Source organism: Giraffa tippelskirchi, chromosome 7, assembly GCF_054371585.1.
Source record: "Giraffa tippelskirchi isolate mGirTip1 chromosome 7, T2T-mGirTip1v1.2.pri, whole genome shotgun sequence".
In the NCBI taxonomy this organism is placed as follows: domain Eukaryota; kingdom Metazoa; phylum Chordata; class Mammalia; order Artiodactyla; family Giraffidae; genus Giraffa; species Giraffa tippelskirchi.
Window position 1 is genome coordinate 36,394,150 of NC_137281.1, and position 25,301 is coordinate 36,419,450.

At 45.1% G+C, this 25,301-nt stretch overlaps 1 protein-coding gene across 8 annotated transcripts in view; it reads right to left on the minus strand.

The window, feature by feature from the left end:
• Positions 1 to 15,440: 15,440 nt before the first annotated feature.
• The window catches only part of LOC145513683 (liver carboxylesterase-like), a 47,325-nt gene continuing 37,464 nt past the window's right edge, over positions 15,441 to 25,301 (minus strand). For 7 of the 8 annotated variants that reach the window (XM_081510657.1, XM_081510658.1, XM_081510656.1 and 4 more), the window contains 6 exons: positions 23,588 to 23,728; positions 21,712 to 21,792; positions 21,285 to 21,432; positions 17,109 to 17,240; positions 16,052 to 16,124; positions 15,441 to 15,776 (listed from right to left, as the gene is read on the minus strand). In XM_081510657.1, the coding sequence (XP_081366783.1) occupies positions 15,593 to 15,776; positions 16,052 to 16,124; positions 17,109 to 17,240; positions 21,285 to 21,432; positions 21,712 to 21,792; positions 23,588 to 23,728 (759 nt within the window). In that variant the 3' untranslated portion in view covers positions 15,441 to 15,592. The remainder of the gene's footprint in view (positions 15,777 to 16,051; positions 16,125 to 17,108; positions 17,241 to 21,284; positions 21,433 to 21,711; positions 21,793 to 23,587; positions 23,729 to 25,301) is intronic. The other variant, XM_081510661.1, reaches the window with a different exon arrangement.

Consider the following 25,301-nt stretch of genomic DNA (forward strand, 5'->3'; position numbering starts at 1 on the left):
TTATTCTTTGGAACTTGGGGGAGGCCTAGGAGGCTAAAGTTTTTCTACAACCAAGAGGCAGGTAGAGGACATAGGGAAGGGAGGTCTGTCCCAGAAAGGCCCATTAGGGTCCTCCTTGGTGACAATTCCCTCTCTTTTTTTGTTCCTCAACCCTGAGGAAGAACAGGTGTGGAACAAGAAAGGAAATAAAGTTTTAGATACAGAGGTTAATTGTAAACTCAGTGGAGGAGCTCAGTTTTAGAGGAGGCACTCCGTTTCACTAGGAATCAAACTAATAGTTATCGTTCATTGAGTGCGAAGAGGCTTACATGTATTGATATCTATTCATTTCGTTTCCCCCATATTATAAGTGAAAAACTGAGATGCCAGGGGAGCCAGGATTTGAACCCAGACAGCCTGGTTCCAGGGCTTACATCCTCACCCTCCATGCTGATCTTCCCCTTCCACTGACCCCCACCCCTTGTATCACTGTTTTCCTGGGCATCAAATTGCTGTAGCCAGAGGTAGAATACAGAGAAGGCAATGGCACCCCACTCCAGTACTCTTGCCTGGAAAATCCCATGGACGGAGGAGCCTGTAGGCTACAGTCCATGGGGTCACTAAGAGTCGGACGACTGAGCGACTTCACTTTCACTTTTCCCTTTCATGCACTGGAGAAGGAAATGGCAACCCACTCCAGTATTCTTGCCTGGAGAATCCCAGGGATGGTGGAGCCTGGTGGGCTGCCGTCTATAGGGTCGCACAGAGTCGGACACGACTGAAGCGACTTAGCAGCAGCAGCAGAGGTAGAATAAGGAGAAGGCAATGGCGACCCACTCCAGTTCTCTTGCCTGGAAAATCCCATGGACGGAGGAGCCTGGTAGGCTACAGTCCATGGGGTCGCTAAGAGTCGGACACGACTGAAGCGACTTAGCAGCAGCAGCAGAGGTAGAATATGCAGCCTCGAAAGGAGATTGAAGAAAAAAAATAAAAAAAGAACCTGAGGTTGGACTCCTCAAAGCCTTGGTGAGTGAGAAGCCTCAGCCCCTTGCAGGGCCAGGAACTCTTGCTCATGAGTAACAAGGCAGGTGTGAAACACTGGGGAGCGGTGGGGACTGTGGCCCGACCCCTTTGAAGGGGGCAGCCGTTATGGAGATGGTCCCCCTGGGGACATGCAGCAACACTGGGCCAGCACTCTGGAGACCCAGATTTGTAAAGATTCTGATCCTTCTGGTTCACACTCCAGTCAAGTGAAACGTGGGTGGGTGGGATGCAACCCTGGGGGTGCCAAATGCAATGTCTGCTCTTCTCTGCTTCCTGGGTGACCTGCAGCAGGATGGATGTGCAGGCCAGTGACCTTCAGAAGGTCTGGCCTCAGCCTTCTAAGGGTGAGGATATTCAACTTCATTAGAGCCCACCCTCCCCTGTGTACTGAACCTGAACTTTCTGAGGTGGCCAGGGGAGCCCCACACTGCCCTTGTGTCGGCATGTATCCTTCCTTCCTGACAGTCAATAGCTTTATCCCAGAATCTAACCACCCCTTCCTCAGTGGCTCCTTTGCCCCATACCAGTTTTTCCAAAGGTCCTCACGTCTGCCAGAACTGCCTTCCACCTTGTTCCCCCACGTCCCACTGCCTCCTGCTCCGTTTTCTGGCTGATACACATTTTTTGTTTCTTAAATTCCATTTGAGCCATCATGCTGTCCAATCTCTTATCTCATTCCCTATCTAGCTTCAGCCTGAGCTTGGGCGTCTGTGGGCTTTGCAGCCAGATATGAAAGCAGGAGAGATTCATTTCCTGCCTCCTGCCTCTCCAACCCCACATCCTCCAGTTTAATCCACAAGCTCTTTTTTGGTGTAAACAACAGACATTCATTTTCTCACGATTCTGGAGGCCACAAGGCCCAAGTCAAGGTGTCAGCAGGGTTGATTTTTTTCCCCCCTGTGGCTTCTCTCCTTGGTTTGTTGTTGGTTGAATTCTACCTGTGTCCTCACACAGTCTTTCTTCTGTGTGTGTCTGTGTCCCGATCTTGTCTTATTAGTTCAGCAGTCATACTGGACGAGGGCCCACCTTCATGACCTCATGGCAACTTCATTATCTCGCTAAAGACAGTCTTCAAATACAATCACATTCTTAGGTGCTGGGGGTTAGATTTGCTTTAATGCCACACATGCTTCGTTTTTTTTAAATTAAAAATATTTTAATACCAAATTTAAAGTTCACACTCCATTTACAGTTATTTTAAAATATTGGCTGTAATCCCCGTATTGTACAATGTATTTTTAAAATATAATAATGTCTTATTTAATGCAATATATCCTATTATTTAACATGTAACAAATGTTAAAAAAAATTTAATGAGATCTTATTTTTTCATACCAAACTCTGAAACCCTATGTGTATTTTATTTATTTATTTTTAAATTTTATTTTAGTTGGAGGATAATTGCTTTACAATGTTGTGTTGGTTTCTGCCATACAACAATGTGCATCGGCCATAAGCATACACACATTCCGTCCCTCTTAAGCCTCCCTCCCCGCCCCCGCCGCCCCCACGTGCTTCTTATGAAACCTCTCACCAGTAGGTGTCAGCTGGGTCTCACGATGCACCATGTGGACCTGTTGCCCTTCCAGACCCCCTTACAGGCTGTCACCATCCTTCGCCTGACACTGGGGCCTCTGCCTCTCCCTAAGATGCTTGGCAGGTTGCATCTCACTCCTGGGCAGACCTGAGGGAAACAAAACCCTTGCTCATAGCGGGACGGTTCAGTGGTATGAGTTCTGCCCCAGAGCACCCTAGTGGGAGAGGTCAAGGATAGAGGGTCCCTGACAACTATCTGTGCTCGGCCCCCTCCTTTCCTGTTCTCACCCTCCTTCCCTTCTTCCCTCCTTCTCACCTTCAGAAAGTCACCTGCATGGAGTTGTTGTCTCCAGCTCTGAATCAGAGAAAACTGAGGGCAGAAGAAAGTCAGTGCTGGGCAGAGAAGAGAGCAGGGCAATGCCTAAGACGGGATGGCAAGAAACCCCTGTACTCCCACCGCTAAGTTCAAGACGCTAAAAATCCCATTATCCCAGTGAAAAAATAAAGTCTTAGTTTTCCAACAATTGAGGCCAGCTTGATAAATTACAGCTTACCCTTACAATGCATATTCCACTATTATTAGCAGTGCCGTACAGAGTATGGCAAAATGTTGACATTTGTTGAAGCTAAGGGATGGATACATTTCATTTTACTATCCTCTTTACTTTTACATGTTTGAAATTTTTCATAATAAAATGCATATAAAAAGATGGATAAAGAAAATGCTGTTGTACTTGGAAATTATTCACTGTTGTTAAGTGAAAAAAAACTGGCTGCAACTACTAATCCAACTATTTAAAATAATACATCTATATGTGCATTTTTAAAATATTAAGAAATTAACCATTAAGAAAATAATATTTTAAAAAGAAATTGCAATGTACATGCCCAATGACCCACCAATTCCACTTCTGGGTAGAGAAACACATATGAGAAAGGAGATGGGTAAACAGCTGCTGCTGCTAAGTCGCATCAGTCGTGTCTGACTCTCTGCAACCCCACAGAGGGCAGCCCACCAGGCTCCTCCGTCCCTGGGATTCTCCAGGCAAGAATACTGGAGTGGGTTGCCATTTCCTCCTCCAGTGCATGAAAGGGAAAAGTGAAAGTGAAGTCGCTCAGTCGTGTCCGACAAGTATCTATTAATAGGAAAATGGCTTTTACAATGGTACTATAATCATTCTTTGAAAATTCGGCAGCAGATAAAAAGAAAATTACTAGGACACTTAAGTGCAGATACCCTTCTAAATACTTAGGCATGCTAACATAATTCTCACCCTATAAAGTAGGTATTATTGTCAAGCCATTTTATAGATAAAGAACAGAAAAATTAAGAAACTTGCCCAAAGTTCACTTGCCCACAGTTCAGTGGTGCTGGGGTTTGAACCCAGGGAGTGTTCAGCCTGACTGCACAGCCCACGCTCTAAGCCATTATGCTTTTCACCATTTGATGATGAAATGGTCCTAGAAATATCAACACATTTATCAGACCTAACATTCATTTGAAGTTGTCCATGTGGCAGGCCCTGTTTTTAACAGCTGATATGTATTATCTCATTTTGTCCTCATGACAACTTTTTTAGGAAGGGAGATGAGATACTAACTACTAAAAGCTCATTTTTCTAAAGGAGACAATCAAAGAACAGAGAGGCTAAGTAATCTTCCCAAGGTTACACAGCTAAGAAGTGGTAGAGACAGGATTCAAACCTATGGAATCAGGTTTCCAGAGCCTAAGCTCTCAACCCCTTTGCCCTAAGTCAATAAATCACAACAGGATAAATACAGTTCAAACAAATGAAAAAAAACAGCAAAATAATGTATTTTCTAGAGGTACATATGTGAGCATATAGAATAAGTACTCAAATGTGAAGTAGAAAGATGCACCCACAGAACTGAATTTACAATATAAAATATATAGATAAAGAATAGGAAAAAAAAAACCCATATCTCTGCACCTCCACATACATAGAGAACAGTCTGAAATGATACTACCCTGATGAGTGGTCATCTGGGAGGCAAAGGCTGGAGCCAGCTCCAAGAGTGGGGCTGGATATCTAAGGGGACTTGAGACCTATCTATAATGTTCTAATTTTTTACAAGAAGACTATATTCATGTATTATTCATAATTTAAAATTTAATAGTGCCCCCAATAGTCTACATGAATATACACTAAAATGGCAGCAAGTACCATCTCTGTGTGGTGAGGTTTTTTTTAGTTCTTTCCTATAATTTATAAATTTTCTACCAAGAGAAAATATGTGACTTTAGCAATCAAAGTGGGGAAGGAAGGAAGGGAGCAAAAAGAAACAAATGTAACATTATTGCCCCAAAATGATGCCCCAACTTCTCCTCCTGGATCATCTCTGGTTCATTCTCCTAGACCTTCCACGGTGTCCTGGTCCCCAGCCCCTTCCCACAGAACGGCTTACTCCCCACTCAGTGCTCTCTGAGCCCCACAGTGGTTCAGACTACATTGTTCTGTGTTGGTTGGCTCTGTGGGCTTGGCAGTGAACTTCTCCAGGGTAGGCCCTCCGTGCTGGCCTCTGACCTCCCTACCGGCTCCTCCACTCCAAGCGCTGGCCTGTGGGCATCAATAAGTGTTGGTGGAATATACAGTGTTCAGAATCCATCAAAAAAGGAGAGGAGAGGATCCTTCAGGTCCACCTTTCTCTCCCACCTGGGAACCCCTGTAAATCCCAAGGGTCTTCTGACCATCCACTCACATACCCCCAAAGATGCATTGCCAAGTCCAGCTTCCTTTTCACTGAGCACCTACTATGTGCCAGACATTTCTGGGCACTGGGGTTGACCCACAGTGACATGCCCTGTAAAGAGCAAAGACAAGGATGGACTCAGCCTTTGATACCATATCTGATACTGACCCAAAACCTCAGACCCCAGACCATCGATGATGAAATTCTTGATTTTGTTAGGGCCAGCACAGCACTCACAGTTAATTTCTCCAATGCGGTTATTCAGAGACCTACGGCAATTTACTTCACACTGCCCTCCACTGTTCTTGTTTCTTCCGTGACTAAATAAACCCTTAAGGTAACAAATAGAAGGAATGAAGAAACATAGGTCAGATCTCATCTGAATCTATAGAACCAAGGTGGGGGATTGTTATGTTGCTTCATGGGCTAAGTAAAAAGTTAAGCCTTTTAAACCATAAATAAGAAGACATCTTTTTACAATAACTATATAATGCCTTATGAATCAGTCAATTGCTCAGTTGTGTCCGACTCTTTGGGACCCCATGGACAGTAGCCCACCAGGCTCCTCCATCTGTGGAACTTTCCCAGCAAGAATACTAGAGTGGGTTGCTATTCCCTACTCCAGGGGATCGTCCCGACCCAGGGATCAAACCCATGTATCTTACGTCTCCTGCATTGGCAGGCAGATTCTTTACCACTAGCTCCACCTGGGAAGTCTCAAGAATGGTTTCCTTCATATAACGTCCCTGTTTCAAAGAGAGAGACCTTTAATTCACAAGTTTGCTTGTCTGACTTGTTTCTTTTTTTTTTTTTCTTTTTTTTTTTTTTTTTTATAAATTTATTTATTTTAGTTGGGGGCCAATCACTTCACAACATTGCAATAGTTTTTGCCATACATTGACATGAATCTGCCATGGGTTTACATGTGTTCCCCCTCCTGGACCCCCCACCCACCTCCCTCCCCATCCCATCCTTCTGGATCATCCCATTGCCCCGGCCCTGAGCCCTTGTCTCATGCATCGAACATGGAATGGTGTTCTGTTTCACATATGATAATATACATGTTTCAATGCTATTCTCCCAGAACGTCCCACCCTCACCTTCTCCCTCAGAGTCCATAAAATTGTTCCATGCATCTGTGTCTCTTATTCTGTCTCGCATATAGGGTTATCGTTACCATCTTTCAAATTCCATATATATGCATTAGTATACTGTATTGTTGTTTTTCTTTCTGGCTTACTTCACTCTGTATAATGGGCTCCAGTTTCATCCATCTCAGTAGAACCTTATGTGGCACATGAGAAATGGGCACACCCACGGGCACACCTTAATGGGCACACCCTGCCCATTAATGTCTGGAGAAAGCAAGGATTTTTCCATAATAAAGTCCCTGCCCTTATGGAGTGTGCCTTGTTAGGGGAGGGTGAATAATGACAGGTGCTCAGGAAAAAAATAAAGTTGGAAAGGGGAAGGGGTAGGTTTCTGAGGGGGAAGGGCTGAGATTGAAAGAAAAGAGGGAGGGAGTCCACTGACAGAGCATCACTGGCACAGAGGACCAGAGATGACACGGTCCCAAGGCAGAACATTTCTGATGGTCCCGAGGTATAGGACTCAGCAAATGGAGCTAGTGGGAGGCAGTCATGTAGGGCCTTGTGAGCCAATATAAGGACTTTGATTTCTACTCCCAGAGAAGAGCTGAGCCATTGGAGGGTTTGGAACAGAGGATGACACGTTCTACCAGGATGAGTCTGGCTGCTGTGTTAAGAACAGACCAAAATCCTAGCTGAATTCTCTTGAAGCCTCTTAAAACACCATTGTTATTGCTATTAAATATTATTCATATTAATAACAGTTGTGGAACTTGGCTTCTGGCCAAGACTGAGCTCTGAACAACCGTTTTATCTGGGCCCAGAGGGACAGGCAAGTGGCAGAAGCCGGGAAACTGAGTCTTGGGACTACTCACCATCCTCAAGGTCAGCAGCATCCTGTGTCACCATAGCAACAGTGTCGACACTTTCTGACGTTGAGGTCCCTGGGCTTCCTTGCTACTAACAGTCACTGGAAGGTCCTGCCTTGGGCCTGCTGTATTGCTATGTTTCTAACGTCAGACAATTTGGAAAACAGTGCTTTAATACAAGATGTTCTGTTTTGGGCATCCTAAATATGTATAATTATCTCCAATTGTACTATGAAATTCTCAAAAACACCTTCACGGGATGAATTCAACCATGCTTGACTATAAATTTATAAATGCATTCCAAATGGGGCTTTTAGTAGCAGGGAAGCTGGGGACAAAGTCAAGGTCCTAAAAATTCAAACGAAGACCCTAGAAACAAAAGGCGGGGGAGGTCACTACATATACCAGTTCATGCTAACTCCAAACTGTTTACTCAAGGGCCTGTCAGCTGTAAACTTAGAACTACGTTCTCGGATCTGAGCAAAGCAAGTCTGATTGTCTCAACCTTTTGATGTGCTGCTTGGTTGACTCAGTTCAGTTTGGTTCAGTTCAGTCGCTCAGTCGTGTCCGACTCTTTGCGACCCCATGAACTGCAGCACGCCAGGCCTCCCTGTCCATCACCAACTCCCAGAGTCCACCCAAACCCATGTCCATAGAGTCAGTGACACCATCCAGCCATCTCATCCTCTGTGGTCCCCTTCTCCTCCTACCCCCAATCCTTCCCAGCATCAGGGTCTTTTCCAATGAGTCAACTCTCCACATGAGGTGGCCAAAGTATTGGAGTTTCAGCTTCAACATCAGACCTTCCAATGAACACCCAGGACTGATCTCCTTTAGGATGGACTGATTGGATTTCCTTGCAGTCCAAGGGACTCTCAAGAGTCTTCTCCAACACCACAGTTCAAAAGCAACAATTCTGCGGTGCTCAGCTTTCTTCACTGTCCAACTCTCACATCCATACATGACCACTGGAAAAACCATAGCCTTGACTAGACGGACCTTTGTTGGCAAAGTAATGTCTCTGTTTTTAAATATGCTATCTAGGTTGGCCATAACCTTCCTTCCAAGGAGTAAGCGTCTTTTAATTTCATGGCTGCAGTCACCATCAGCAGTGATTCTGGAGCCCAAAAAAGTAAAGTCTGACACTGTTTCCACTGTTTCCCCATCTATTTCCCATGAAGTGATGGGACCAGATGCCATGATCTTAGTTTTCTGAATGTTGAGCTTTAAGCCAACTTTTTCACTCTCCTCTTTCACTTTCCTCAAGAGGCTCTTTAGTTCTTCTTCACTTTCTTCCATAAGGGTGGTATCATCTGCATATCTGAGATTATTGACATTTCTCCCGGCAATCTTGATTCCAGCTTGTGTTTCTTCCAGCCCAGCATTTCTCATCATGTACTCTGCATATAAGTTAAATAAGCAGGGTGACAATATACAGCCTTGACGTACTCCTTTTCCTATTTGGAACCAGTCTGTTGTTCCATGTCCAGTTCTAACTGTTGCTTCCTGACCTGCATACAGGTTTCTCAAGAGACAGGTCAGATGGTCTGGTATTCCCATCTCTTTCAGAATTTTCCACAGTTTATTGTGATCCACACAGTCAAAGGCTTTAGCATAGTCAATAAAGCAGAAATAGATGTTTTTCTGGAACTCTCTTGCTTTTTCGATGATCCAGCGGATATTGGCAATTTGATCTCTGGTTCCTCTGCCTTTTCTAAAACCAGCTTGAACATCTGGAAGTTCACGGTTCACGTATTGCTGAAGCCTGGCTTGGAGAATTTTGAGCCTTACTTTACTAGCATGTGAGATGAGTGCAATTGTGCGGTAGTTTGAGCATTCTTTGGCATTGCCTTTCTTTGGGATTGGAACGAAGACTGACCTCTTCCAGTCCTGTGGCCACTGCTGAGTTTTCCAAATTTGCTGGCATATCGAGTGCAGCACTTTCACAGCATCACCTTTGAGGATTTGAAATAGCTCAACTGGAATTCCATCACCTCCACTAGCTTTGTTCGTAGTGATGCTTTCTAAGGCCCACTTGACTTCACATTCCAGGATGTCTGGCTCTAGGTGAGTGATCACACCATCATGATTATCTGGGTCATGAAGATCTTTTTTGTACAGTTCTTCTGTGTATTCTTGCCACCTCTTCCTAATATCTTCTGCTTCTGTTAGGTCCATACCATTTCTGTCCTTTATCGAGCCTATCTTTGCATGAAATGTTCCTTTGGTATCTCTAATTTTCTTGAGGAGATCTCTAGTCTTTCCCAATCTGTTGTTTTCCTCTATTTCTTTGCACTGATCGCTGAGGAAGGCTTTTTTATCTCTCCTTGCTATTCTTTGGAACTCTGCATTCAGATGGGAATATCTTTCCTTTTCTCCTTTGCTTTTTGCTTCTCTTCTCTTCCCAGCTATCTGTAAGGCCTCCTCAGACAGCCATTTTGCTTTTTTGCATTTCTTTTCTATGGGGATTGTTTTGATCCCTGTCTCCTGTACAATGTCACGAACCTCTGTCCATAGTTCATCAGGCACTCTGTCTATCAGATCTAGTCACTTAAATCTATTTGTCACTTCCACTGTATACTCATAAGGGATTTGATCTAGGTCATACGTGAATGGACTAGTGGTTTTCCCTACTTTCTTCAAGTTAAGTCTGAATTTGGCAATAAGCAGTTCATGATCTGAGCCACAGTCTGCTCCTGGTCTTGGTTTTGCTGACTGTATAGAGCTTCTCCATCTTTGGCTGCAAAGAATATAATCAATCTGATTTTGGTGTAGACCATCTGGTGATGTCCATGTGTAGAGTCTTCTCTTGTGTTGTTGGAAGAGAGTGTTTGCTATTACCAGTGTGTTCTCTTGGCAAAACTCTATTAGCCTTTGCCCTGCTTCATTCTGTACGCCAAGGCCAAATTTGCCTGTTACACCAGGTGTTTCTTGACTTCCTACTTTTGCATTCCAGTCCCCTATAATGAAACGGACATCTTTTTTGGGTGTTAGTTCTAGAAGGTCTTGTAGGTCTTCATAGAACCGTTCAACTTCAGCTTCTTCAGCGTTACTGGTCGGGGCATAGACTTGGATTACTGTGATATTGAATGGTTTGCCTTGGAAATGAACAGAGATCATTCTATTGTTTTTGAGATTGCATCCAAGTACTGCCTTTCGGACTCCTTTGTTGACCATGATGGCTACTCCATTTCTTCTAAGGGATTCTTGCCCACAGTAGTAGATATAATGGTCATCTGAGTTAAATTCACCCATTCCAGTCCATCTTAGTTCGCTGATTCCAGAATGTCGACGTTCACTGTTGCCATCTCCTGTTTGACCACTTCCAATTTGCCTTGATTCATGGACTTAACATTCCAGGTTCCTATGCAATATTGCTCTTTACAGCATCGGACTTTGCTTGTATCACCAGTCACATCCACAGCAGGTATCGTTTTTGCTTTGGCTCCGTCCCATCATTCTTTCTGGAGTTATTTCTCCACTGATCTCCAGTAGCATATTGGGCACCTACTGACCGGGGGAGTTCATTTTTCAGTGTCCTATCTTTTTGCCTTTTCATACTGTTCATGGGGTTCTCAAGGCAAGAATACTGAAGTGGTTTGCCATGCCCTTCTCCAGTGGACCACATTCTGTCAGACCTCTCCACTATGACCCATTCGTCTTGGGTGGCCCCACACTTGGTTGACTAGTTAAGACTAAATTCGGATTTCCCACAGCTTGCAATGAACTAAAGTACCACTAGGTGGCAGAAGACACCCAGTAAAAGTCAATTCCTTTTTGACCTATAAGTTCAGTTCAGTTCAGTCGCTCAGTCGTGTCCGACTCTCTGCGACCCCATGAATTGCAGCACGCCAGGCCTCTCTGTCCATCACCAACTCCCAGAGTCTACCCAAACCCATGTTCATCGAGTCGGTGATGCCATCCAACCATCTCATCCTCTGTCGTCCCCTTCTCCTCCCGCCCCCAATCCTACCCAGCATTAGGGTCTTTTCCAATGAGTCAACCCTTCGCATGAGGTGGCCAAAGTATTGGAGCTTCAGCTTCAACATCAGACCTTCCAATGAACACCCAGGATTGATCTCTTTTAGGATGGATTGATTGGATCTCCTTGCTGTCCAAGAAACTCTCAAGAGTCTTCTCCAACACCACAGTTCAAAAGCATCAATTCTGCGGCGCTCAGCTTTCTTCACCGTCCAACTCTCACATCCATACATGACCACTGGAAAAACCATAGTCTTGACTAGACGGACTTTTGTTGGCAAAGTAATGTCTCTGCTTTTTAATATGCTATCTAGGTTGATCATAACCTTCCTTCCAAGCAGTAAGCGTCTTTTAATTTCATGGCTGCAGTCACCATCAGCAGTGATTCTGGAGCCCAAAAAAGTAAAGTCTGACACTGTTTCCACTGTTTCCCCATCTATTTCCCATGAAGTGATGGGACCAGATGCCATGATCTTAGTTTTCTGAACACTGAGCTTTAAGCCAACTTTTTCACTCTCCTCCTTCACCTTCATCAAGAGGCTCTTTAGTTCTTCTTCACTTTCTGCCATAAGGGTGGTGTCATCCGCATATCTGAGGTTATTGATATTTCTCCCAGAAATCTTGATTCCAGCTTGTGTTTCTTCCAGCCCAGCGTTTCTCATGATGTACTCTGCGTATAACTTAAATAAGCAGGGTGACAATATACAGCCTTGACGTACTCCTTTTCCTATTTGGAACCAGTCTGTTGTTCCATGTCCAGTTCTAACTGTTGCTTCCTGACCTGCATACAGGTTTCTCAAGAGACAGGTCAGATGGTCTGGTATTCCCATCTCTTTCAGAATTTTCCACAGTTTATTGTGATCCACACAGTCAAAGGCTTTAGCATAGTCAATAAAGCAGAAATAGATGTTTTTCTGGAACTCTCTTGCTTTTTCGATGATCCAGCGGATATTGGCAATTTGATCTCTGGTTCCTCTGCCTTTTCTAAAACCAGCTTGAACATCTGGAAGTTCACGGTTCACGTATTGCTGAAGCCTGGCTTGGAGAATTTTGAGCCTTACTTTACTAGCATGTGAGATGAGTGCAATTGTGCGGTAGTTTGAGCATTCTTTGGCATTGCCTTTCTTTGGGATTGGAACGAAGACTGACCTCTTCCAGTCCTGTGGCCACTGCTGAGTTTTCCAAATTTGCTGGCATATCGAGTGCAGCACTTTCACAGCATCACCTTTGAGGATTTGAAATAGCTCAACTGGAATTCCATCACCTCCACTAGCTTTGTTCGTAGTGATGCTTTCTAAGGCCCACTTGACTTCACATTCCAGGATGTCTGGCTCTAGGTGAGTGATCACACCATCGTGATTATCTGGGTCGTGAAGATCTTTTTTGTACAGTTCTTCTGTGTATTCTTGCCACCTCTTCTTAATATCTTCTGCTTCTGTTAGGTCCATTCCATTTCTGTCCTTTATCGAGCCTATCTTTGCATGAAATGTTCCTTTGGTATCTCTAATTTTCTTGAAGAGGTCTCTAGTCTTTCCCAATCTGTTGTTTTCCTCTATTTGTTTGCACTGATTGCTGAGGAAGGCTTTCTTATCTCTCCTTGCTATTTTTTGGAACTCTGCATTCAGATGAGAATATCTTTCCTTTTCTCCTTTGCTTTTCGCTTCTCTTCTCTTCCCAGCTATCTGTAAGGCCTCCTCAGACAGCCATTTTGCTTTTTTGCATTTCTTTTCTATGGGGATTGTTTTGATCCCTGTCTCCTGTACAATGTCACGAACCTCTGTCCATAGTTCATCAGGCATTCTGTCTATCAGGTCTAGTCCCTTAAATCTATTTGTCACTTCCACTGTATACTCATAAGGGATTTGATCTAGGTCATACCTGAATGGTCTAGTGGTTTTCCCTACTTTCTTCAATTTAAGTCTGAATTTGGCAATAAGCAGTTCATGATCTGAGCCACAGTCTGCTCCTGGTCTTGTTTTTGCTGACTGTATAGAGCTTCTCCATCTTTGGCTGCAAAGAATATAATCAATCTGATTTCAGTGTTGACCATCTGGTGATGTCCACGTGTAGAGTCTTCTCTTGTGTTGTTGGAATAGGATGTTTGCTATTACCAGTGTGTTCTCTTGGCAAAACTCTATTAGCCTTTGCCCTGCTTCATTCTGTACTCCAAGGCCAAACCTGCCTGTTACGCCAGGTGTTTCTTGACTACCTACTTTTGCATTCCAGTCCCCTACAATGAAAAGGACATCTTTTTTGGGTGTTAGGTCTAGAAGGTCTTGTAGGTCTTCATAGAATCGTTCAACTTCAGCTTCTTCGGCGTTACTCACTTGCAAACTCAGACATTGGAAGGGGGAGTACTTAAAATTCTGGATAACTATAGCTAAATTATGTTGCTGATTTAAAAACAATGTATCCAGCTTTAAACCTAAAATTTTCCTTTCCTTCAGCTTCAGTAGGTCTTCCCCAGGGCCCAAAGAGGGATGGGTTTGTTGCATTTTCCCACTGGTTAAGATATTTCATTTCTTAGGGGAAGAAGTGTCTGAGCAGGGCTTCTAGCCTGCCCCCCTAGGGCAGGTTTTCTCTGATCTTACTATCTGTTACCAGTATTTCTTAAAGCTTCCTGATAGAGGTCCAGGGAGAAGGGCTTGCAATGAGTGTAAACACCCCTGTGGGTCCTTGGCTTCTGAGGATTGTATACTCCCATACTCCCCCACACCCACTCCGGTATTCTTGCCTGGAGAATCCCAGGGACGGCGGAGCCTAGTGGGCTGCCGTCGATGGGGTCGCACAGAGTCGGACACAACTGAAGCGACTTAGCAGTAGCAGCAATTCTCCCCCACAGTAGGCCTTTAACACTTGATTCTCATTTTAAGTCACTCTACTCACACACATGATGACTCCATTTTCAACCTGTCAGCAGACAGTCAGCCAGTGTTCACGTCCCATCTCTTTTCCATAGTGCTCCTCTTCTTCAGACTTCAAGGTAATTGCCCTGCAACCTCTTTGTTTGTTTTTTTTTTTTTTTTTTTTACTCCAAAAAATCCTTTATTAGAGATGAGTAAAATGACAAATCTGAGATGACTAAAACCAGTCACTGGGGGCTCTGAAGATAACTCTGCTCCTGTGGGATCACAGACTGGCCAGGTCTCCAGGGTAAACAGCCCAGCCTCCCTGGCCACTCTGCCGCATTGGCCATTGGCATCTTCCAGCCTCCCTCGCTTGTCCCGGTCCATCCCTGCCAGGACCCAGTGCCCAGCGCCCATAGAACTGATGTGTTAGACACTGATGATGGCTTGCTGCTGCTGCTGCTAAGTCATCATAGTCATGTCCGACTCTCTGCGCCCCCATAGACGGCAGCCCACCAGGCTACCCCGTCCCTGGGATTCTCCAGGCAAGAACACTGGAGTGGGTTGCCATTTCCTCCTCCAATGCATGAAAGGAAAACTGAAAGTGAAGTCGCTCAGTCGTGTCCGACTCTTCGCGACCCCATGGACTGCAGCCTACCAGGCTCCTCCGTCCATGGGATTTTCCAGGCAAGAGTACTGGAGTGGGTTGCCATTGCCTTCTCCCCTGCAACCTCTTTGAATGAATCAGAAAAAGTCATGAAACTGGGAATAATCCAGATTTTTCTTGCAGAAAGTGTGGCCATAACTTTCTTAGAGATTTCTACATCCCAGGAGAAGCCAGAAGTCACCCCAGGGAATCTGAAAGAGACAGTTTTCAGGTGACACTTCAGGCACTCACTCCAAAGTGGTCACTGCATGGACCTGATGTGGTCCAGGCTGCAGAAAATCTTCAGAGGATTTGTTGGAAGAGATGGCCCCAGAGAGGGGCCTGGAAGGACAATACATAAGTTGAAGAAAGAATTCCAGACCTGTGGGAGGGCCAGTAAGGGCCAGGCAGCCATGCCACTGTGTCGCCATGCCCAGTCCCCCTCTTTCCCACCCCAGGGACATCCTCTGTGTCGCCTCCATCTCTACAGGCAGCTCCACATGGAGGAGGGGGACACGGCACGCTGGTCCCCCACATCCTCTCACTGGAGTTGTGGATGGCCCAGAGGCATGGAGCAGATGCAGCGTCCCCCTCAGCACCTCCCAGGGCCCAGCCTGCTCCACTCTGCATGCTCAGATGTCAAGCCAGAACGGCCAGAGCACCTTCCTACTAATGGAGCCCACTGTCTTCATCCTTCTGTCACTAATGAGGATGATTTACTCCAGCCCAAGAAACTGACTTGGTGTCTAAAAGAACATTTATTTCCAAATTGAGGCCACAGAAACAGAAACTCCCCCTCCCTGACCTCTGCCACTCCCATCGAATAATTCCTCAGCCTCCACAATAAGACGCCTCTTTGGCCCATAAACACTTCTAGAGAAACCCTCCCATTTACAGCTCAACATGTTTTGACTGTGGTGCCTTTTTTGCTGCCTTCTGGGACAGAAGCTCATTCCAGAAAGCCACTTTCTCACTTTTCAGCTTCTCAGCTGCCCGAGTGTTGACACCAATCTGAAGGTACCCTTCTTTCTGGTCATACGCTGGCCAGTGGGGAAGTCCCTTCCCGTTGGGGTTCCTGGAACAAAATCAAACAGAAATTCCCCAAAGCTGCTGTGTGGTCTTGGACCTCTGAGATTGTCAGGGACCCCCTGGCTTCATTTCTGCCAAAGGCTCATATGCCTGCAGAGACAGGAGGCTGGCCATGTCCTGGGCAGCCAGTCCATCACAGGGAGCTCTCATCTCAGAGGTCACAGGGCAGGGCGTTTGACCATCACACGTTGGGAGCTCCCCCCACCCAACAGACATGCCCTGTCCCTTCCCAACCCCGCTCCGTGTCTGCCAGCAGCTCACCCATTCCGAGCAAAGTTGGCCCAGAATTTCATCACCATCTTGCTGAGATTGATCTCCTCTTCTGAGGCACCATCTGTGGGGAGGGGACAAAGCCTTTGCTGCTCAAAGTGTGGTTCATGGGCAGTAGAAGCACTTGAGAACTTGTTAATAAATTCAGAAATGGGGGCCTTATTCCAGACCTACTGTGTCTAAGCCTGCATTTTAAGAAGATCTTGGGTAACGCAGGTGGACTTCAAACTTGACAGTTACCGACTGAGGCTGGGTTCGGTGAAGGGCTAGGGTCGATCCATAAGCTGACTGCCTTGTTTTCTGTGCCCACCCGACTGCCCTTCCCCCTTCTGTGTTTCAGGGACACACCCCAGGGTTTCTGCTAGACTAACCCCACCTCCCAGGATGCTCTCCTTTGGGTCTTTTCTCAGTGTCCTTGATCCATACACATTTTCAGAATCGAAAATAACTGAGCTACAAGATCCCCCAAAAGTCACCCAACTGGGAAATGCCCGGAGGCTCTGTGTGCAATGAACAGTCCTGTGATGTGTCACACACAATTTGTCTGTAATTGCTAATGGTTAAGGCATTGAAGACATCTGTGGAAAGTTTTTTTTTTTTAAATATCACACACCTAGATATATTACAATATTAACATATATGTGTTTTAGATAGATAGATGGTTGGATAGAGAGACACACATGTTAGTCCTGATTCAAGGTTAATAACAACTCTCACTTTACCCTCACGCACATTCTGATGTGTTCTTGTGAGTGCAGAGTGAGTGGTAGCTTCTAGCCCTGACCAGGGCCCTGTGGGTGACGCAGTCCTGTCTTGCTGATGCCCAGGTCTGGATTCTTAGAGTGACCATGGGTGAGGGTACAAGGATACACATTCTCCATCAGGTACATCAGAGCAAGAGAATGGTTGGGACCTTTGTCCTTCCACCCTGTTATGGTGAATTCAGGAAACTAAGACCTGAGAGAAGGAGGAACTTGCCCAAGGTCACCAAATAAACTTGAACCCAGATCTCCTAACTCCAAGTTTATAGTCACCAGAGGGCCATCACCTTGCAAAATTGGAAACCCGAAGACAGAGAAGACTTCATCCCCATGGTCCCCTATCACCGTCTTGGGTTTCAGCTCTGATGAGAACCTTGGGTGATACTGAAACTCGTACATGTAGGTCGGGACTCCAGCATCTGGAAAACATGGATTCATACACGGTTCATTTCAGCAGACGCACACCTGATGGTATCAAGGTCTCCGGGGGGCTGTGAGCAATCAGGAAATTGGGGGCACACCTAGTCCTCAGTGAACAACAACAGTATTAATAGCAGTTGCCCACTGTGAGAACCAACTGTGTGCCAACCTTGTGTGTCCCTACAGGAAGCCCCTGGTTATGAGCATATGAAAAATTTTGGAAAAATTTCATCACTTGCTTAAGGGTGCATAGTTGGGGGAGGTGGAAAAGGATTTGAGCTAGGTATTTATTGAATGAGTAAGTGAAGAGTGAATGAATGAATGTTGAAACCTTGAGTAGCTCCATTCTAAATAAATATAGGGGCACTGGGTCAGTTCACATAAGCCCCTTTTGATGAATCCACGCACAATGACGTCCATATACACACACTTTATTGTATTTCATTGCTAACAGGCTAGTCTTCATTTCCTTTGAGAATACCTGCAGCCTGACAGGTGTCTTCCATTATGTCCATTTTTGAGCCTTTCCAGTGATTTTCACATGTATTCCAAGAAGAGTGAAGTAAATTCAAGTTGTGAGTCTGAAAGTGCAGATTTAAATGCAAACCTATGCAGAAAGGGGAAATTTTGCTCCCCGTGCCTCAGGAAACCTCAGTCTGGCATTTCATTTCCTTTATGTCTGTCCTCTCATGTGTCTTGCTTCCTCTGTGGCCCGGGGAGTGTGCAGAGTGGCAGAAGGGAGAAGGGGCTGAGGAAGGGGACAGTCCCTCTCTCATCTCCTCTCCTTTCCCCTCTCTCCACCCTCTCTCGAAGCCCCAAGAAGATGTCAGTTTTCCTGCTGATGCTTCAGCAGAGATGCCCATCTTGTTCCTTCAGGGCTAACTCGTGGGCCCCCTACCTGGGGAGCTCTGTGCTTTGCACTGATAGTTATGCCACAGCCAGTGACTCTAATGGGGAAGGGTCAGGCCCCAAGGCAGACTGGTGGGGAGATATCACAACATCCCCCCCACCTTGGGGATACTATCACATTTGGAAAATGCCAAAAAAAAAAAAGGGAAAAGGAACAAAATGATCACTTATAATCACACTGCTCAGAGAAACCTCTGTTAATATTTCAGAACTTATTCCACTTGTGCATATAAAATTATGATACTATTGTATGTGTTATTACATATGACCGTAATAATTGCTTCATATCATTAAAATTTCCCCACAAAGTAGTTTAACAATATATGCCATCCCGACAGGAGGATGTAAAATAATTTGTTTAATTGCCTCCCTTACCTCCCATCTTTGCACTTTGGCTTAGCAAGGGGTGGTTTTTGGAAGAAGCAATCCTCTGTGGTCCCACAAGCCACTTATTAAATAGTTGCTTCAAGATTGTGGGCTTCCCTGGTGGCTCAGGTGGTAAAGTATCTGTCTGCAGTGCTAGAGACCCAGGTTCGATCCCTGGGTCGGGAAGATCCCCTGGAGAAGGAAATGGCAACCCACTCCAGTACTCTCGCCTGGAAAATCCCATGGACAGAGGAGCTTGGTAGGCTACAGTCCATGGGGTCGCAAAAAGTTGGACATGACTGAGCGACTTTACTTTACTTTACTTCAAGGTCAAACAGAGATTGCTATAAGGAGGGGCTCTAACCTTGGCTCTGCCATTTTAAAGTTTTAGAAAGAACTCACGATCCAAACATAGGGGAAAGAACTTTCATGAATGGGAGAAATTATTTTGGGGAGCATGTTGCCCAAAAGATATTTTTGTTTATTTTTTTCTTTTTAACATTTCTGCCTTAAACTTCTGAGATTTATTAAATTCCTACAACCACAACATAAGTCTTCAAAAGAATAAGTAGGGCACAGGTTTGAATAATAACATTAGGAACAATAAGAAAAGCAGAGGGAAGGAAAGAGCTAGCAATAAAAAATACACAAATTTAAACAGTGTGATGTTCTTTTTTCTTTATTTGGTAAGGAGGGGCTTATGAAATTGGCAGCATTATTTTTATTTTTTAATCTGAGTATCTCAAGAGAGAGAATCAAGAAATACTCATTCTTATATACTGGAAGCAATTTCACAATATGTATCAAGAACTTTAAAATGGTCCTACAAGCTAGCCTAATAATTAAACCTTTAGTAACCAAAGCTAAAAAAAAAAGTCATCAGAGATTTGGTTAAAGATATATGCACATAAGGCTGAGCATAATGTTTTATAGCATCAAAGTATGGTCAGCCTACCTCAATATCCAATAGGACAGGAATACTAAAGTAAATTTTAATGTATTATTCCATGAGCTACTGGATGCTTTTTATGAGTTTTCATTGACATTGAGGAAATGCTTACCATATAGGATTCCATGAAAAAAAACACAATATGAAATTAATATTTAAATTATATGTAAGACATGGGAAGATTAATGAAGAAAATATGTCAAAAATTTATAGCAGATATTTCTATGAATTTTGAAGCCTTCCAAGGTCAGGGCTAGCTTTGACTAGAAATTTGACTAGAAACTAGAAATTTCTAGTTTCTTCTTTATATGTTTCCATATTTTCAAAATATTCTACAACTATAAGACGTTAATTTTTATATTCAGAATAAGTTGTCTTCTGTATTAAAAAAAAGACTTAAGACAAGTACAAAAAGTTTAAAAAAGGAAAGCATAATGTTGATAAAGTCTGGGAAGTCCAAGCAAAAATGACTCTGATGGGGGTCTGACACGTCCTGACACATCCAGGATGACTGGGTCAACAGACAATGAAGCAGAAGAAACCACATGTATGGAGAGACAAGACCAAGTTTGTGAAAGAACAGTTCTGACCCCAGGCCACCCCTGGCTGAAGAGTTGCATCAAGACCCTAGGGAGGAGGTAGGTAACCAGAACCTATCCATGACTATATTGAACTAGGGGGACCTGGTAGGTCAGCTGTAGCTACTTTTTATTATGCTTATGTAGTCCCAAATTCTAAAATCCTTCTAGCATGGTTAGAAAGAGTGGTCTGGGTCAGAGAACCACGTCCTGCCTAGTAGACTAGGTGAGAGATAGCTTCTGGAAAGGGAGGGTCCGGTGAGGACCTCAGCAAGGCACTACAAAAGGACACCTCTTGTCCAGATGAGCTCCTCCGTCCTTGGCCTCATGCCCCTAGGGCCCCCTCACACACAGTCTTGGGATATGCTGAAAGGTCCTGTGATAGACCCAGCACACACTGGCATGGAACAAGGCAAGCTGCAGACATCAACATTCCCCAGACCACTTGCCCCACACCTCCCTCTGCTCAGTCCTTTGGGTTTTCTTGGTCCCAGACAACACTCCTGATCCTATGCTTGGCCTCATGCTATCCCCAGCTCCACTGGTTAACAAACTAGTTTGCAGCTAGCTCTGACCTTGGAAGGCTTCTAAGATAAAACTTCCAATAAGTGCCCTGTGGCCCCACAGACTACTGTAACTCAGGTGAGGGCCCCTGGGCAGAGGCTGTTGGTGCTTCCCCATGTTCTCTGCTTCCCGGCACACTGGCCTGAGTTCCACCTCCTGCATCTGCAGCTCTTTGCCTGAGGTTTTCGGCAGCCAGAGACCACTCTGCCCACGTGTGCAGCAGGTCAAAGCACCAGGGAATTAACTGCCCTGGGGAACAGCCTTCAACCGATGACTCATGGAATTTGGAGGACAAACACCCCGGCTCTCTCGCCACTCACTCGGGAAAACCCTGAGCCACGTCTTCTGCTGATACCCAGAGCTCCCCAGCTCCAGGTGTCCATGGTGGACACTCGCTCGACAGCACAGTGTAGCCTGACGTCCTTCTCCATTCATGTCTCTTCTCCACTCCTCTACCAGTGTTATCTGGGATCACCCCCAAATACACTACCTGCATTTAGATCCTTTTCTCAGAGTCTGCTTCTGGTGGAAACCAAAATAGGACAGTGCCCCGCCCCTGGCTATATGGAATGGACCTTGAAGTTTTCTTATATCTTTCTATGCTGAGGGCTAAGACAGAATACAGTGTGAAGCTGGTGGGGTCCATGTCCCTCTCCTCTCCAATATTGAAGACTCACCTCTGTGGTAACGGGCCGTGTTCACAGATGGGATACAAAACAACCCATCTGCAATCAAGTCCAGGAGCAGGTCTTTCTTTTGCACAGGGTCATGGATCCCACCTAAATACTTGTCAGTGGCCACTGGAGCCAGTTCCTCAGGGATATTCTGAAATAGATCAAAAGTTAAAGTGACCACCGAGCCCTAGTGAACAGCCCTGGCTTCCCCAGCCAGGGAGGAAGGCTTGCATTAATGGTGAACCTCTCAGGCCTCATGCCACCACTCCCGCTCACCCCTGGTGGTGAGGTGGAAAGGCAGAAAAATAGGAGCTGAACCCCCCCACCCCTAGCCCCAGTCTTCATTCTGCCATTAGCTGCTCTGCCATTGGGAACAAGCCCCTGCCCCTCTTTGGTGCCCAGCCAGTTTCTGTGATTTCTAGAGCCTTACAAGGATGGGGTAGGACTTCCACACGAGTGACGTGGCCATCTCCTGGTCCATCTTGCCTGCAGAGAGTGGGAAGCCCATGAGCTGTTAAAACAAAGGTTAAGCAATTGTGAAATCATCAGGAAGTAGCAGGAAAAACCAGTAACCAACATACCAAACTAAATGGAGGCTGAAGGTCACTTTGTAATGTCTTCGTTGGGCATGGGTTTTTGATGACTTTTGGACTCAAATGGACTTTCATATCCAGAGACCAAGGAGTGTAAAATGTAATTGTTAAGGGAAGCTGTCCTGGTCCTTGTGTGTGTGTGTGTGTGTGTGTGTGTGTAGACATACACACACACAAATTATTAGAGCCCCAGAGTGGTCGAGACAGAGAGGGAAGATTTCGGCCAGCCTAGTGTTGAAGTGAAGGGCTCTGGGGCAGATTACACAGACCCCGCAAATACCCCACCTGTGTCAGATAGCTGTAAAAAAAAAGTGAAAGTGTTAGTAGCTCAGTCGTGTCTGACTTTTTGCGACCCCATTGACTCTTGCACACCAGGCTCCTCTGTTCACGGGATTCTCCAGGCAAGAGTACTGGAGTGGGTAGCCATTCCCTTCTCCAGGGGATCTTCCCGACCCAGGGGCTTTACAGGCAGATTTGCTAGTCAGATAACTGAGAAAGCCCCAAATCCTGCCATTATGACTTTGGTCCTTTAGTATAACCTCTGAAATCATCCTGAAGAGCCGTAGAACTCTGCACATAACAACTCCATTAAAACTCGGCCCTAAGAGACTTGGCCAAACTCCAGGACAGCTAAAGGAAGCTTAAGGCCATGTCCCCAGGATGACCGCAGGCTCCCTTAAAGAGCTATTGGGATGCCAGGAGATTTTACTGTTTGTTCTAGCCAAAGCCTGGTGATAGGCAGGTAGGTCCCTGAACCCCCTCTTAGAGCAGTTACTTTAGAACTCTTGTAATTATAAATCTTTTCTTTGTCCCTTTAAATGTAAACCTACCACCCAAAGCTGTTTCCTCAAGGACCTGAGAGCCACCTCTATGAAAAAGAAACATTCAGGGGATAATTCTTGCTCTGTCCTCCAGTCCTTGTGAAAAGATAAAGGCCTAACTCGGTGGGAACCTTGATTCTACTTACACCACTGCCTCCTGTCATAAAGACAGAAGTTTGTTTCTTCTCCAGATAAATGCCAGCTAACAAATCCAGGTGGTCCAGTCACATGGACAATCCACCCCACCCCACCCAACTCCCATCTACTCCTTAAATAGGCTCCAGGCTTTCATTTCAGGGGCTGGGTTCAGTTCACGATGGATCATTTCCCTCTAGCATGGATGTAACTGAATCAAACCTGTTACCACTTCACCTAGTGTCTGGCTTTGTTTATCTCTGTCGGAAGGGAAAGCCCTTCCTAACTTTCACAAGTCAATTTTAACTCAGGAGGAAGCAGGCTCCTCTGAATCTTTCCAGTGAAATGAGTGAGAGCATGGGTGAGGCGGGGGTAATTTATGGAGAAAGTATGAAAGCAGCAAGCCTGAGGCGAGAGGCTGCAGGTTCCAGACCCCACTCTCCTTAACTCCTGAGCCCCTTCCACTTTCCAGGCCTTGGGTTTTTCATCTTCCCAGTGATGATCTCTACCAGCCCTCCTGGAACCGACATTTCAGGATTCATGGATGGGAGGACAATCAGAGAGTGTGTGCGGACGTGGGTCCCCAGAACTGCACCACCCAGATGACAGTGTGGACCATCAGAGATGGTTTCCATGGAAATGTCAACTTGTATGAAGGGGACAGCTGGCCTGGTCCCAGAGAGAGGTCTGTGACCAGAGATGGGAGGGTGATGTGACGGGCAAGGGAGACAAGTCTACGAGGCCTGCGCTTTCTCACCAATGGCAGAATCCAGCCAAACTCTTGCTTGTTGATTCCGACAATGTAGGGGACAGTGTTGAAGTTCTTTTCAGCCAGCATCTCTTCCGGCATCTTTGGCAGCACCACTCCATCAACCACGGTGGGCAGGAAAGGATAGATCTGGGGAAGAGGGCAGAGTAGCGTCTGGGCTTCCCCTTCCAGGTCACAATGCATCTCCCTCTCCACCTGCCAAAGCTCATGACCAGTATCACACACCTGGGTCCTAACAAAGGGGGATAACTCTGTGGACCTCAGAGGGTAGAACTCTGACCAGGGAACAGCAGTGGCCAGGTGATGGGGGCAGATCTTCAGTCAATTTGGTATAAAAATATATAATATAATGTGCATATATTTGAAGTATATATATATCTATATGTCTCTCTCCAATCTCATTTAGCTCTTGTGATTTGTTGTACTTAAGCTCTAAAAAGTTACTGTGATGGACTTCCCTAATGGTTCCCCAGTTAAGAGACTGTCTGCCAATGCAGGGGACATGGGATTTAATCCCTGGTCTGGGAAGATTCCACAGGCCTCAGGGCAACTAAGCCCAGATGCTGCCGTGTGCCTAGAGCCTGTGCTCCACAACAAGAGAAGCTACAGAAATGAGAAGCCTGTGCACCACAACTAGAGAGTAGACCTCAATGCTGCAACTAGAGAAAGGACCGTGCAGCAATGAAGATCCAGCACAGCCAAAAATAAATACATAATAAAAGAATGAACTAGGGGGAAAAAAAAAAGAGCCAACAAGGACTCAGTGGTTCCCTGGGTGATGTAACTGTAAATCCCTTGGCCATCAGCCTCACAACAGTGCTGCCCACTATGCTTTTTTTTATCCACTTCCATCTCTTAAATCACAAACATAGCTTGTTTTTCATGGCTTCATCACATGCTACAGATGTTACTTTAGCATCTTCCTAAGCAGCTCAATGAACTGATTGGCAAATAATCTTTTCCTTATTCTGGATGCTCTGCATTGTTGATTCATTGACATTGAACTCTTGACCAGAAGCACTGTCATCCATGCCTGAAGGGATTTTGTCTAATACTCGTATTTCTCACAAGTCAGACACATCCTAGGCTGCCTGCACTTAGGCACACTAGACAGCGCTTCAGCACTGTGGTTGGGGATTATTTTAAATAGCAAAACTGACAGCACAAAACTCAAGAATGCAAAAGGTGGCACTAAATAGGACCATGAAAAGATACATTAATGGTATTGGAGATGAAACAAAAAGACAAAAAAGTAGCTCCTTGTTTGATCTCTGTGAAGAAAAGGAACCCTCCTACACTGTTGGTGGGAAATAAATTTGTGCAGCCACCATGGAGAATGGTATGGAGGTTCCTTAAAAAGCTAAAAATATCATTATTATATGACCCTTGATATCCCATTCCCAGGCATATATCCAGAGAAAACTCTAACTCAAAAAGATGCATGCACTTCAATGTTGACAACAGCCCTAGTTACAGTAACCAAGACATGAAAGCAATCTAAATGTCCATCGACAGATAAATGGATAAAGAAGATATGGAACATATATACTGTGGAATATTACTCAGCCATGAAAAAGGATGAAACAATGCCATTTGCAGTAACATGGATGGTCCCAGAGATTATCATACTAGGTGAAGTAAGTCAGAAAGAGAAAGACAAATGCCATATGATATCACTTATATGTGGAATCTAAAATATGAC